The sequence below is a fragment of the Scylla paramamosain genome, chromosome 19 (assembly GCF_035594125.1).
Source record: "Scylla paramamosain isolate STU-SP2022 chromosome 19, ASM3559412v1, whole genome shotgun sequence".
NCBI lineage: Eukaryota > Metazoa > Arthropoda > Malacostraca > Decapoda > Portunidae > Scylla > Scylla paramamosain.
The window spans coordinates 20,861,142-20,876,184 of NC_087169.1; the positions used below are offsets into that span (position 1 = coordinate 20,861,142).

Genomic DNA, 15,043 nt, shown 5'->3' on the forward strand with positions numbered 1-15,043 from the left:
TTTTAAGTTCAGTTAGGTTACTTAAGTTGGTTAATTAAGCCAAGTTTCTTTGGTTAGCATGGGTTAGTTTTGTTTGATTAGTTTCATCAGGTTTGTTTGGTTGGGTTGAGTTAGTTTTGTTAGGTTGAGTTGGGTGGTATTGCGTGACAGCCATCTTTGATCATATGACAAAAAAAAAAAAATAAATAAATAAATAAATCATATCTCAAAATCTCAGGATGGAGTGGCAGTATGTTGCAGGAATCTGGTGAGTAGGTATTGCTGAGGCTGTCCAACTATTTAATACATACCCTAACTTTGTAGTATATGTAGTTTATAGTGATACAGAATATGTACCCTGTAATATTTTCATTATTAATATGACAAATGCATTTGAACAAAGTATCATTACACCAGTAATATCAGGAAGGGGATGTAAGCAAACCAGTTCATATTTGTAAAGTTAATTACTTTCGTGTATTTATCCACATACATACGTATCGCTTGCCAGACTTGGAATCAGCCAGCCCTCCACGCCGCCCCCTGAGCCTGAGCCACCAGCAGAGGAGGCCCCCGTGGTGCACGTCCCACAGCGACGAGACCCGGCCCAGCTCTTGCAGCGCCTGGAACAGCACCACCGCAGCCGTCATGCAGGAGCCCGGCGCAGCAGGAGGGCCAGCAATGGTGAGCACACTTGCTCTAGATCAGAGACAGTGTCGGTGTAATATACTTGTCTTCCACACAGTATATTATCAGTTTGATGTGACTGGTAAGCACTTAAGAAAATAAGGAGACACTAAAGAAGTTGATCAATACAAGGCAGCTTCTGAGCCATTAAAACTTGCCATCTGTCATCAACATCAATAAACTCATCTAAACTCCCCTTGAAACTGTCTAAGATCTTCATAGGTTTGTTCCACTATGATATTTTTTTCATCAATTAATTGATTAATTAATTTTTTACAGCCCGGGCACTGCAGACACTGGTGGAAGATGAGATGGAGGATGCCCTGGAGCCTACTATTGCTGATTTCCTTCCTAAGGCTGACAATGCCTTCACCAAGCTGCTCACTGACTGCAACAACATGAGGGTGAGTACGTGACATCCTTTCCCTCCCAGCCAGGCACACCACACCATCACTTCCCTCCCAGCCAGGCACACACCATCACCTCACTCCCAGCCAGACACACACCATCACCTCACTCCTAGCCAGGCACACCACATCATCACTTCCCTCCCAGCCAGGCACACACCATCACTTTGCCTAGGACAGAAAGTTCCTTCACTGTGCTTGACTGAACACAAAACACACAGGTAAATTATTTTCATTTGTAGCTGAGCACATAATGTCCCTTTCATTGCAGGGTGAACACACAGCAGTTATTCACCATACTGTGTAACTACTGATCATGAATTAAAGTGTGGGCCACTGATCATTAAGTGCCTCAAACCTTGACAAGCCTTACAATTGTTCCCAGATTTGGCAACACTTCATCACTCGCACTGAGCAGGAGCAGCGGGAGTACCTGGAGAGTGTGGCGCCCAAGACACAAGAGAGGGTTGGCCGCAGCAGTGTGGGCGGGTTTTCCTTCACCCAAATCAATTCAGACACTATGGAGGAAAATCTCCCTAATGCAGAAGGTTTGTTTGTTTGTGTGTGTGGAAGGCAGATCAGTGTTCAATATATGTTCTCTTAATAAACTCAAGTGCTGCTGCCAGAATACCAGAATCTTAAATGACCAGAAGACTAAGCCTGAGGTCTCATTGCTGTTGCTGTCCTCTAACTAGCCATTATTGAAGGGATGAAGACACTGACAGGACTCACCACCACCACACCAATCAGATACACATTAGGTGCAGGTGCCATTTGAGTGACACTCCCCACGTCTGCAGGTTTCACAGTGGTTGCACAGATGAGTGACTGCCGCCATGTTCACCCAGCGTACAGTGAGGCACACAGGTTCTCTATGATGGAAGCTCAACTGCAGTCACTGCTCAAGAAGAAACATCTCCCTCTGGTGAGTTACTTTTTTTTTTTTTCCCTTTTTTCCCTCTCTTTTCTTCTCTCTCCTTAGTTGAGTCAGGATTACCTTTCTCTCTCTCTCTCTCTCTCTCTCTCTCTCTCTCTCTCTCTCTCTCTCTCTCTCTCTCTCTCTCTCTCTCTCTCTCTCTCTCTCTCTCTCTCTCTTGTTGAGTTGAGATGACCTAGAAGTGTATACAGTTCCTTTGCAAGATTGTGTTTCTTCATTGGGTTTATCCTCACTGGCAGCTGTTGTGCCGAGTAGTTCAATCCTCCATAACATTGTTGTCCTGAATGAGTATAACTTCAGGGAGTTCTGTCATACCTTGAGGAAGAAATTGTGGAGATATTTGGGAATGACCCTCTGGCCATCTACATCACCTCTGAGCTGAGCGGCTTTGAGCGCCTGCTGCTGCACGCTCTCTGTCAGTACAACTTGCTCCGCTCTAAAAGTGAGTCTCCATGTTATTTGCCATGTAAATATGCGGCTTTTATGATGTAGCAGTATTCATGTTGTTCATTGGTATATCTTCATGGTGTCATATTTTGTCATGATTAATGCAGTACTTTCATGATGACTAGAGTATTTAAGGTAACTCTGAAGACGACATCACCTTGTTGGCTGATGCTTACAAGTTTGTGCTATTGCAGGCACTACCATTGCAGGAGTGAGAAGAACCAAGGTGGAAAATGCCCATAAGTGTTTCCACATACCTGAGATCTCACTCACCAGCTACATTGACAAGTTCTACAGAAGCTAGCCATGTTTCTGTACATTTGTTGATTCAGGCTGGATAATGATGGCAATGCAAGATTTGAATACAGGACCGGCAGACAATCATAAAAGATTACATAAAAGACAGTTGAAAGGGACTGATCAAGTGGACTCTAGGATCTTATCCTAGTTTATAAATAGGCAGGCATTTAATTCTGAAGCAAATGTTCATCCCTGAGATATCTCATCTTAATTTTCAGTGACTTAAATAATCCTTCTTTATCTACTTTAGACAGGAGGAACTTTTCTACCAAAGCCTTTCCCACTGCCTGATGATAATTGAATGATACACTTAACATGCATTATATAACTGAATATATCATATTTTTATTAAAGATTTCTATTTACCAATAATGTTTTTATTTAGTGCTACATAATTGATAATTCTTTACATAAATGTGCAGACTGCACAATATTTTTAGAGTATACCATGGCTGAAACAGAATGGAGTGGGATGGGCTGTTGTAGCATGTCTGTTTCCAGATGACATTGTCTTACTAGCAAAGAGTGAAAGGGAACCTTGGAGAGTAGTAAATAATTTCCGTAGGATGTGTGTGTGAGAAAGCTGGAGAAGTGTAAGGAGAGGAAGGCACTGGGGAGATGGAAGGACAAAGTAAAGGAGTACATGTGTGAAAGAGGTGTTGGTAATTTAAGCAAACAAGAACGAAATGTTTGGATAAGGAGATGTGGGTGTTTTTTCTGCCTCCTGTGGGGATGCTTTCAGAGGGAGCATCCCCACAGAGACAGACAGTATGACTGATAGCCTCTGATAGCCTCTTTACTCCTATCAGCACTGCCATCTCTTTCTTGGTAGAGCATCTTGTGGCTACTGCTGTCTGGTGTTACAGGTCTCATTGTCAGACTGACTGAAGCCTAACTCGTTAGCCAGGGCAGGAACATCTGCCTCACTATGATCTTCTTTAGGGGTGACCTTGAAGGACACTTAAAAATATTCACTGCTTGATCTCCCAGTCTTGTTTGTCTGAACATGTAATTTAATAAAAGATTGTGACTAATTCATGATAGTTGTGAAAGCTTGCACTCCTTATTGATGACTTTTCAGATGTCAAGACTTGAGAGTTTTAGGATTTAATGCAGTGATAATTGTCAGTGTAATACAGTAATGTGAATTTTGCATTTTTGTGAGTCTCTTGCTTGCTAGTGCCTTCGGTTCTTTGTTTAATTTTTGTACGAATGCATTATATCCATAGCTTAAAGGGATTTTTGAAAGAAAGTTTGTGCAGATATAGTTTGGTAGTTATACAGAAGTTTTCTCCATTGCTAAACACATAATTATTCATGGTGATGTACAAATCGTTTTCTTATTGTGGAGTGCAAAACTCAGTGGTGAAGGAATATTAATGTTGCCATTGAGTGTGTCATTTTATACTTATTAATAGCATTTGATGTTTGTAATTGTCGATATGAAAGAAAATAATGAAGCGATCTAGGGTAAGGCAACTCCAGGCCCAGCACGGTGAAGGAGTGAACCACTTGGTGGGAGGTGCAAACTTGACACCACCAGCCAGGAACTTTTGAGACATCCTTGCTCCACTCACTAGGAGAATGTTGCATAGAAGAATGTGTGGCTCATTTCACATCATGGTTCTTGCTATTCTCTACATGACATAGAGTTTGTAACCTCTTTATTGAGTGTCATGACTCTGTTGTGGGAAGACGGCATGTTAGCATCACACGAACACCAATCCCTCCTAACAAACACTTTCTCTATGCCTTGTCTTTATGAAGTAATTATGTCAGTATGGTATGTGTTGGTTGTTAACAGTACTATTTATTTACTTATTTGATTTGATTTATTGATATATATCTTGTCCAACCCAGAAATGGCAGTTGTGTTGAAGTCTTTCCATCACTCTGCATGTCAGACAAAAACTGTATTGATTTATCTTTTATTTATTTTATCTATTTATTGAATTCACTTTTCTGCTTACATTTAAGGCATAACCAGATAACAGTACAGTGATTAATCCCCTCGACACTCTTACTTTTAGTGTGACTTAAGCAGTCAGTTATGTTCAGAATCAGATTCAGATAAAAATAACAAAAGTAAACATTCCTCAGTCTCATTTGTGTTTCTTAATTGCACATAGACTTGCTCATTTTGACCCTCTTCCTGATGATGGGAGCAGGAGGATATCTGACGTACATAGCTGACACAGCCTTTATGTATAAGTAATATAAAATATAAGTGAGTGGTTTTATGCAAGTGTATTCATATTTTACTTTGCTGCACAAACACAGTGTTCACTCTTATGAACATGAGTAGATATTAGCACAGTGGTAGGCTTGTGTGCTTTTATTGTCAGAATTACAAAACTGAGATACAAATCCTGAAAATATTTAAGAGATCAAGGCTGCAGTTGATATGACATTGTAGTAAAGCTCCACAACATTTTATCCAAGATTATTGGAACCAGATACTTTACATCAATTTGAAACGTAGTGATAAGGTTTATAACCAGATTCCCTACTTACTGTTTTGAAAGATTAATTTTTTGTTTGGAATGACAATAATATAAAATTCAAGACTCATCAGGAAGAGGCAGTGAAATTAACATTTGAAATATGTTTTTGGTAGCACATGGCCAGAAAGTGAGATGATTTACAGTGTGTACATGCAGTGGCTGCAAAAAGCATGACCTAAAATGAAATAGAAGGGCAGAGTTCTAGAGTACATGGAGGAAAAGAGAACATGATTTTACAATTTGGCAATTCCTCAAAGTTCTCAGGAAGAGTGAGCAGTTACAGATTGTTTGACAATGGCCACTTTCTTATTTTCATGTGAAGAAAAAGACAAAGAAAGAGGAGAAAAGTGTGTCATGAGAAGATGGCTTTGTCACAGGAATGTTTACTCAGTGTAGCTCAGTCCTCAAGTGTTGAGGTGCACAGCCAGTTTATTCAACTTGTGTGAATATTTTGTAGCTTGAGTCCTCTAGGGGCATATTCTGTTTTATTAATGCATATATTGTTACATGTGTCATAAATGATTTACAGGCATAACACAAGGATAACTTCTGAAGAAAATAGTATCAAATGTCAACTATCATTAGTATATTAAAACTAACATCCCACAATTACATTCTTTATACATGACATTTTAATGTATGGTTGTGTTCACTCAGTGACGTATGTCTTGGTATGTACTGAATTTTAATATCATCATTTTACTGCTTGGGTTTATTACATATCAAGCCTTGAAAATTTTGTTGCATAATGTATAATTTTGTATTCTCAGCATTAAACTTCAGTTACTGCAATGATGCATAATATCTATGTGTTTAATTCTAGCTTCAGTCTCTTTATTTATTTATAATTTTTTAGAGGTGGAGGTATTAATATGGCAATAGTAAGGTCATTCCAGTATAGTTCTACAACATTACTGTAGTTTTAATATGCATATTTTATTTAATACACATTCCTAATGGCTGCATCAAACTTAAGTTACTCCAGCTTTTTCTTTCCAATAATAGAATCTAATATGATGAGCTGAGCATTGCATCCAGGCCATTTCAGGAAACAACAATGGGTGGCAATCTCTCCCATGATGTACATGATACTTAACTCTGCCTTGTTAGGAAATAATGCCATATATGAATGCAAATTTTAAGAGGAAAAGCAATCTTAACAGGTGTATTCTTGCACTTCTTAGTGGCAGGTATTAGCAATGTACATCAGCTGGGCTGGATGATGCCATGAACAGAAGCATTGGACATGGCCTGGATGTGTTCATGTTCCTTTTGACAAAGAATTTACTTAAAATTGGTGACAAAATTTAGGTCACAAAATATGGATTTGCAGGAATGGCAAATAAAAGCTTTAGTTATGTATATTGAAACCACAAGATACATGGAGAGAAGGTCAGTAGGTCATGGAGAAAGAAACAAAGTATGAAAAATGAGTACCAGTGCCATCTTCAACAATGTTAGGTGCACGTGGTAGTGACTTAAGCGTGATGATTACCACGACAGTCACCAGTGTTCCTTCCTCAAGTACTACAATGATGAAAAGTTTGAGCTCGCATTCAATTCCATTGTCAATGGAGTTATTTTATTACCTTGATTCTCTTTAAATCTTAAACCAATTTCTTTCATTTTTCTCATCACAGGAAATGTTAAAGACTATGATTTTGGGCTTTTGAAGAGAAATTTTAATTAAAGTTGTGGAACAGGGATGATAAATAGCCTGAAGTATAAAGGTTGTGTTACAAACCTGCTTGCACTCATTCTCTCACATTCAGAAAAGAGAAGTGTTCGCACTACTACAGAGTTTAATAAATCTTTTACCAGCACCAGGCACTTTGCCTACAAGCTTTAATGGTAACTAAGCTGATCCTCAGAAAAATAAATCTGAGTATAATCTTTCATAAAGTGTGATGCACAAGAAATAAATATTTCCGGATATCCTATTCTAACACTGAAAACTTATTTACTGCAGACTACAAGCATATGTAGAGGAATATTTTTCAGTTAGGCTCTTTCCACACAATGCCACCAGTGGCCATCACCAGTTATCCCAGTGTGAAAGGGCTGGGTAACCCCAACCCACCATCAGCAGCAGTTACCTGCTCATACCACCATGGTGGCATTATATGAAAGGCTGCACTGGAAACTATAGGAGGTAACTGATGGCAGTCACTGGTGGCACTGTGTGAAAGGGGCCTTAGTGGTCTGGAGGGAGAGAGAAAAAAATTAATAATAATAAAAAAATAAATAAATAAATAAAAAAAAAAAAAATTACTGGAAGTTATACTTTTGAGAAAAATGTATAATTTATCCATGCAAAAAATTATTTGCTTTTAGGGAATTAAAATTCCTGCCAAGTTATCTTCAAGAAGGCAGGCAGTGAATCTGATAGCACACACTTGTTCTGTGCTTGACTTTACTAATTCACTGGAATTGCATAGCAGATACATGTCTAATGATGTCATCACACTGTGCATCATGCCTTGAACCAGCAATCAGGGACATAACCTGCTAGTATCTTCCATTACTGTATTTCACAGACATTCTATGGATGTCAGCTGTGAAACAAAACAGAAAAAGACAAGTTTTAAAGGCTGCAAGATTCTTATTAAAGAGTTAAACTAATCCCTATAATTCTTTTCTTGCAATTGTACATCAGAGATGAGTGAAAATAAAAAAGTTTTTTATTATCAACTAAACTAGGCTATATGAAATCTGGCACACATAAATATGTGAAAAAATAAATAATGCATGCTATCATGCTTATTTTGTCATTCCAGTATTTATTACAGAAATGTTTAAATTTATTATGACAAACAATGATGCACTGCCAACAAGAGTGCACACCCTCCCATCCTGGTGGTAGCAGTCAGTGGTCCCTGTGGTCACCATGGGACCATGACCCTCAGCACTGTGGGGACCAAGCATCACCAGTGCACCACACCACACCTTCCCTGGGAAATGTGCCATGTGTGGTGGCACTTATAAGTCAACTAAATGTCTGGAGGAGCAGACCACATCAACAATTAAAAGAATGCATCCTACAGACATGCAACATCAGGGAGCACAAAGTGTTCCGTAATAAACACAAGCTTGAATTGCACTACTGAACATAGTTGAAGAATCTATGGGCACATACCTATGTACTTTATTTACACAAGTCACCCACTTCATAGATTCAGACAGCAAGAAATGAAAGGAGTTTCTTGAGACTGTACAGAAACACTTAAATACAATCCTTTCTCCTTCCCTGTTGCATTATCATTACATATGAAAAAGCTGTATATGAACAAATATAGTGTATTCTATATCTCCATGATACTATCACAGCCTTACTATTTGAAAATTAATATATACTGAATAACCAATGCTTTCACACTTGTTTCAAACTCTGATTCACAACAATTCCTCTCCATGACAGTCAGTATTACAACACTCCCGTACACACAACACAAGCTCAGTCAGCTGGTGGATGTCACTATCAAGAAAGTTCACTGAATTTTATATAGAGATGAAAAAGAAAGAAAAAAGTAATCCTGAACAAATAGTTCACTAAAACCACTGTCATTGGACATACTTGTAGAGTAACTAAACTGTCTTGATTTTAACTTGTCTTAAATTTTCCAAAGAAAACCTTTTACAAGCAGTGCGGTTCCTTATCAAGCACATCTTTACCTGTTACACTACCATGAAATTATGACGTTATATGTACCTATGTATCAACAAGTTCAATAACCATTTATAAACGCAAATCTAAAAAAAATAACGAAGTGCAATGATGGTTCAGACAGCAAGATGGCTGTAATGTCATATTTCCCAAGACTATTGTGTCTTGTACAAGCATGAACTGAGAGTCTGCATCTGAACATCCTCCTCCTCTCTTCAAAACTTTTGGATGGCGGCCGCTGTACTTCTGATTCCAGATTAGACTCAATATTTTCCCACTACCAATGTTCTGAATAAGCTGAGTATTTCCATAAGTGGCCAAACCATTACTGCACTCTCCACTTGTTGTTACTGGAGTACTGTTGTACTTTCCTGAAGAGCTGCCACCAGCATGAGAAGAGTTAATGAGTCTACACCTTTGTCACATATTCCATACACACTAATAAAAATAAATTACTCCTGTGAATCATTCAAGACATAAGCTAAGTTAATTCAATGCTACACTCTGTATCATAAATAAGGAAACACCATAAACCTATGATTTTTTCTTTCTTTGTTTTGTTTCTTTTCAATGAGTTTTCACTCAAAATGGGAACCAGTAACACCATGTAGCCTTTTTGTTTGAATATGGTTTAAGTCATGCAAAATAGTGTCCTCTGGGCCACACATCTCTAGTCACACAACTGCACTAGTGTAAAACCATCTAGTGAGTCTCCTCAGCCATACCCAACACAATCATTGCCTTCTTAGGAGCATGACAAACAAAAGAGAGTAGGCTCCAAACACATGAAAGGCAACCTTGAGCAAGCTTGAAGTGTGATCATAGTGTACAAGTTCTGTTCTATCACTCACACACTGAAAGCAGGCGCTTTAAGCCTTCTGTTACAAGTGTTTTTTTCTCTCCAAAAATGGCAAAGCTTCACACTGCTTTATTTCTCAGTTGTACAACGCTCATTAATCATGTCAACAGTTAGACGTGGCGAGAACTCTCCGTCTCAGTGCCGAGGCCGCCCACACAAGCAAACAGTTAGAAAAAAAGGCGTTTGAGGTTGAGGTTTCTTGCTCACCATTTGGGATGCAGGCAGAGATGGGGTGCAAGCAATTTGTGCTGCAGCTACAGTACTCTGGCTATTGCATGAAAGGGCAGGCACAGGCTGCGGGATGAAGCGCCTCAATAGATACTGGGGTGTGGTGGATGGTAGCGGGGCAGACACGTGTTGACTGGCAGGGTGGTGGTGGTGGTGGGAGACAGGTGCTGGTGGTGGTGGGTGGTGAGCAGTGGGCGGCGGTGGTGGTGGTGGTGGCAATTATAGGAGAGAGCAGCACCTGGGAGGAATTAGGATTCAGCTGGTGGCATGACTCACAGCTCCCGCCTGTGGAATGAGAGACAAACGGTGCGGTGTACTCCCCCGCCACACCCTATGATGCACGCCTGCTGCACTCAGTACCTCCACCTAGCATGTGTGACGGGAGGGAAAACCGCACTAAAACAACAAGGAAAATACTGTGTCCAAAACATACTGCTTTTAACTCTGATAAGAAGCTTTTTTAATGATTCTCATTTATAATCCAATCAGCACAGCAGTATATCCCTTGACAAGATATTGGAGCAGACACACTTTAAGTTACTTGGGGGTTAAATGGTCATAAAAGCTACACTCAGTTAATTATATATGCACTCAAGATACAATATCACTGCGAAATCTTATTACTTACTCATACTCAGAACAGTATCCTCTCAAGTTTCATGCTTACTTTCTTCCAACACCATACCACTAAATTCTAGGATCATGAAACCTGTGTTATTTAAAACAACAAAAATGCTTATTTACTACAGCCACATGGTGTAGAACTGTGTGAGTGTGTGTGTTCTGTCTCACATTCAGTGTAATGCAACCATTTGGCAGTCTGGTGCTGCTGCAGTAGTGAGACACTTCTCATTTGTGTGTGTTTTTGCAGTGGTGTTGCCACGTAGTGCAGCACCAGCCTGTTTCTCCCCCACTCTTTCATGTAAGTTGACACGACTAATGCTGTGGCAGCGTGTGGCACTAGTGGTAGGGAGACGTGACCCATATGTGACAAAAGCACAAAACTCAGAGATAATGTGTGAAAGTCAGGATGCCAAGAATTTAGGACTCGGTATGAAACTCAACGATTGTGAAACTCAAATGGCATGAAACTTGGGAGGGCACTGTAATATGCATTCTACAATGACCGATGGACTTCCTGAATAATACTCTCTATACCCATGAATGAACTTAACTTTATCAGTTTCCACTCAGTTCAAACATCCTTTCCCAGTGTATATATCTAACCATAGTCCCTTCCTTCCCCCTTCATTTACCTCTCCCTTTTCCATGTTTTCTTCATCCAAACTCTCTTTTTCATGACCCTATTTTCTTTCTCCTTGAGCCTCTCCTTTGCTTGCCATGCCCTCCTCTTCACCCGCTGCCTGTCTCTCCCTCCTCTCCTTACGGACCCTCACCTTGGCCCTCCACTTGCGCACTAACCTGCCTGGCCACTGGTAGTCCTTGTCAGTGAGTGGCACGTAAATCACTCCCATGAGGACCTTCCGCTTCACACTGCCATCTTCAAGCTTGTCAATCTGAGAGGAACAAAAGTTACCATTACAGTGAGGAACAGTTGATATGATGGTGGTGGTTTCCTGCAATAGCAAGTCAGGAGTTCATAGCCTCTGATATTCTATGATGAAGTAAACTTTAATTCTTCAAATATTAATAAAAAAAAAAAATTCAGTCAAAATCCCACTGGAGACTAACCTGCTCTAAGTTCTGATTGGCTCCCTCTGGACCAATGGGAATGATGAGTCGGCCACCTGGTGCCAGCTGTTCCACAAGGGCTTGAGGGAGGGTTGGGGCAGCAGCTCCAACGTGTATGGCATTGTAAGGTGCCTCGTCTGGGTGCCCCTGCCGACCGTCACCAACTGTGGAAAACACCAGCACACACCTATGACAAAGCCAACCCTTCTTCACATCAACCCAGGACACATCCACACACCATGATGTGTAAGGGAAACACACCAAGGGAAAGTATTTTCTCACCTCTGTTGTGGAATTTCATTTGTCATTTCACATTAATCAACCATGTTTGCAAAGAAAAATAAAGGATAAAAAAATTGCTGAGCTTGAAAGGAAAGGAAAGGAAATTTAACTCATTCAAGCAAACATAAAAAGCTGTGTTTCCTGACAAAATTTCACTGACCAACAAGTTTGACAGTGTTGGATGACAGGAGCTCAGGGCTGTCTTTCTCAATGTTGTCCTGAGCCATCTTGATGAGTTCAGGGATGTGGTCGATCCCCACGGCCCGGCCAGTCTCCCCAACCTGCAAGTATTCAATTTGGCTCTTGGTGGAAGCAACAGTACTGCAATCGTTTCTATTTTTTCCAATATATTAGGGCTGCACTGATGCCAGTTTTATTCTCATACTAACATGAATACTCATTGCTGAAACGTAAGGATACCTTCAACGAAAACGAACAATTGTTTTCTTTATATCTCTAATATATTAAATAGTCATCCTCTATGGAAATGGTCTGACTTCTCTAACTATAAATTGAATTCCGAGCTCTGAACCTCGCACTAGTCTTGTAAATCATGTCTTCTTTAATATTCCCACAGATGCCTTACCATGTGGGCCATGCAGGCTGTGAGGTATCCGCTGCCAGACCCAACATCCATGGCACGGTTGCCCTTCTTCAGGTGGGCACTCAGGAGCTCCAGGGCATGGGCATGCTGAAAGGTGAGTATGCTTATTGTTGATTAAATTTTTATTGATATGTGGTAATCTCTCTCTCTTCATCTTCCAAGTCCCTATTTCCTCACACACAGATATTAGTACAAATGCTCAGATTTAACTAATTCCCCTGTCTGTAGTTTTGACAATCAGCAAAAATACTAGGCATTCCAGACTGACCATGTGTGGTGCACTGATTGTCACCCCATAGCCAATGCCCTGAGGGGAGTCCATATATGGGTTGTTCTTGGAGTACTTGCCGCGGTCCACTCTCAGCATGACCCGCTCCACCTCAGCAGAGCGGATGATCTGGTTGGCTGCAGAGACATGAAGACACTCAGATCAGGTGGTGTTTGGATATTTCATCATTTGTCTCACTACCTTAGACACTGGCCATCTGTAACCTCAAATATAAGGTTCCACACACTACAAGAGGATATAAACTTAGGATAAAAAAGACAAGTTGCTTGAATGGATATACAGATACAGTAAAATCCCTCTCATCCGGCATTCGAGTATCCGGCAGCTTCAAGTATCCGGCACATTTTTTCCCAAGCCTTAAAATCAATAAAAAATCAATGTGTACTCATAAAATCGATTAAAATTCCCGCACGAGGCATACTTTGTCCCCTCGCCACCAGAGCGCACTGCTTCGCGCCACCTGCGGCCCACTGCACTGTGTTTACTCAGTGACTCAGTCCCGCGTGTGCACTGTTTATTGCCTGACGCCTTCATCATGCCTAAAGTTGTAGAAAAGAGGAAGCGTGTTGTGCTTACACTTAAGCAGCTGATCAGATCAGCTGCTGATTAAGATCAGCTGATCTTTGTTATGGTAAGATGCATGAGTGTAGGGTGGTGATTGTGGACATAATTTCACTTCTATTCAAGTATCTGGCATGTCGGCGGTCCCCGTTGATGCCGGATAAGAGGGATTTTACTGTACCTCAAACTAAACAATAAATTAGCTGCCAACCATTATGCCACAACACACCCACCTTTCAAGTGCCGCACCATGTCCGCATTGTCTCTGCCGTGGGATCTCCAAGCCATGATGGTGCGCAGGCCCGACTGGGAACAGACTCCAGTCACCAGGAACAGCCGCAAAAGCCTGTGGGCTAGCATTCAGGGTCAGTGACTATCACCTGAAAAAAGTCAAAACATTTGGAAGAGAAATAAGTTACCATAAGTAATCATTTATATACCTGTTACCCTATAAAAAATCATTCAAGGTGTTTCTGGAACAACCTAGTAGTGGAAAAAAAAATCCTGTAAAATACTCAAGCCAGCAATCATGCACTGCCACACAGTTCTCAAAATAATCTTCCAGACTCTCAATTTGTTGTGGAAACGAGATAACAATGGTAATGCTTACCAAGTGAAAAGTAAAAGAGGCAAGAGAGTCTATCTCACAAAGGGGCGACTCTTCTCTGTTTTGTATTGATTATATTTGGATTTAAATATGTTCATAGACTGACTGTTCACAACCCCATCTGTAGTTTATTCTTGGTATTAACCTCTGTTGCACTGAAAAAAAATTTACTATGGAGAAGCCAGCTGCACCTTTATTTCCCAATACAACCTTTGACAGTAATGTCAAAGAAAGAGAACAGTGTTGCAAAAGACGAGCAATCCAGCACTGAGGATCAAAGTAAAAAAAAAAAAAAACACACACACTCAAGCTCAGGAAACCATTACTAAACAGACCACAACACACTGACAAACCAAGATGTCACTCAAGATGCCTAACCTCACCTGACAAACCTAAGACACAGGGGATGGGAGAAAAAGCATGACGTCTTGATAGCAGCAAGTCCTGTGCACCCCTGGTCGAGGGTGTGTCACTGCAGCACACCCAACAAAACTACTTATCCAGCAAGCAAACCTCCACAAATGGTGTGCTTTCTGTGACGCGGAGCACAGATATACCAGACAGTGGCGACGAGACACTAGCAGCAAAAAAAAAATCAATCAGGCAAGAGGAAGCCCGCAAAGAATGGCAGAAATGCAGCAATGCGCCAAAATAATCGAAAAATGAAGACGCCACACCCAGACATAAATTAAAACCACGTTTCCACAATTGCTCCAATAAGACATGACCCAGAAACACACTCAACATCTTCTTCAAACACACAAGTAACCCTGGGCATGCAAAGACTACCCAGGGGAGCGGCAGAGGTGGGTAAAATAACACACCCACCCTGAGATGCTGTGTTTACCTCTGGCCAGCTGATCGAAAACCTGCGTCCGAATTCCTCAATACAATAGCTGGCCAGGATTTCTCATTTTTAAACACTTATGATCGGACTCGTAATTAAAACACCAGTATCTGATTTCCTAAAGGTATCACATGTCTCTGGTTTGATAG

The 15,043-nt window shown here is 40.6% G+C and overlaps 2 protein-coding genes across 17 annotated transcripts in view; one reads left to right on the forward strand and one right to left on the reverse strand.

The window, feature by feature from the left end:
• LOC135109875 (R3H domain-containing protein 4-like) overlaps positions 1 to 6,062 on the forward strand; it is a 10,500-nt gene extending 4,438 nt beyond the window's left edge. For 2 of the 3 annotated variants that reach the window (XM_064021666.1, XM_064021665.1), the window contains 6 exons: positions 491 to 663; positions 946 to 1,070; positions 1,459 to 1,621; positions 1,874 to 1,998; positions 2,311 to 2,452; positions 2,652 to 6,062. In XM_064021666.1, coding sequence (XP_063877736.1) covers positions 491 to 663; positions 946 to 1,070; positions 1,459 to 1,621; positions 1,874 to 1,998; positions 2,311 to 2,452; positions 2,652 to 2,761 — 838 coding nt within the window. In that variant the 3' untranslated portion in view covers positions 2,762 to 6,062. Of the gene's footprint in view, positions 1 to 490; positions 664 to 945; positions 1,071 to 1,458; positions 1,622 to 1,873; positions 1,999 to 2,249; positions 2,453 to 2,651 lie in introns of those variants that run through there. The other variant, XM_064021667.1, reaches the window with a different exon arrangement.
• Positions 6,063 to 6,920: 858 nt separating this feature from the next.
• LOC135109877 (protein-L-isoaspartate(D-aspartate) O-methyltransferase-like) lies at positions 6,921 to 15,043 on the reverse strand. Of its 14 annotated transcripts, none has more exons than XM_064021670.1 (8): positions 14,895 to 15,043; positions 13,674 to 13,820; positions 12,859 to 12,995; positions 12,573 to 12,677; positions 12,147 to 12,267; positions 11,705 to 11,868; positions 11,435 to 11,529; positions 6,921 to 10,250 (listed from the first exon to the last, which is right to left on the reverse strand). In XM_064021670.1, the coding sequence occupies exons 2-8, from the start codon at positions 13,798 to 13,800 to the stop codon at positions 10,232 to 10,234; spliced, it is 768 nt and encodes a 255-aa protein (XP_063877740.1). In that variant the 5' UTR covers positions 13,801 to 13,820; positions 14,895 to 15,043; the 3' UTR covers positions 6,921 to 10,231. The 14 variants fall into 14 exon arrangements, with proteins under 14 accessions (XP_063877740.1, XP_063877748.1, XP_063877745.1 ...); XM_064021678.1 differs by having other exon boundaries at positions 13,674 to 13,793; positions 14,895 to 15,042; XM_064021675.1 differs by having other exon boundaries at positions 6,921 to 10,297; positions 14,895 to 15,041.

Coding starts and splice junctions, on each gene's coding strand:
- LOC135109877 (XM_064021670.1), bottom strand. CDS start 13,800: ATGCTAGCCCACAGGCTTTTGCGGCTGTTCCTGGTGACTGGAGTCTGT. Junction 12,996..13,673: donor CATGGTGCGGCACTTGAAAG/GTGGGTGTGTTG, acceptor ATGTCTCTGCAG/CCAACCAGATCATCCGCTCT. Junction 11,530..11,704: donor CCAATCAGAACTTAGAGCAG/GTTAGTCTCCAG, acceptor TGTTCCTCTCAG/ATTGACAAGCTTGAAGATGG.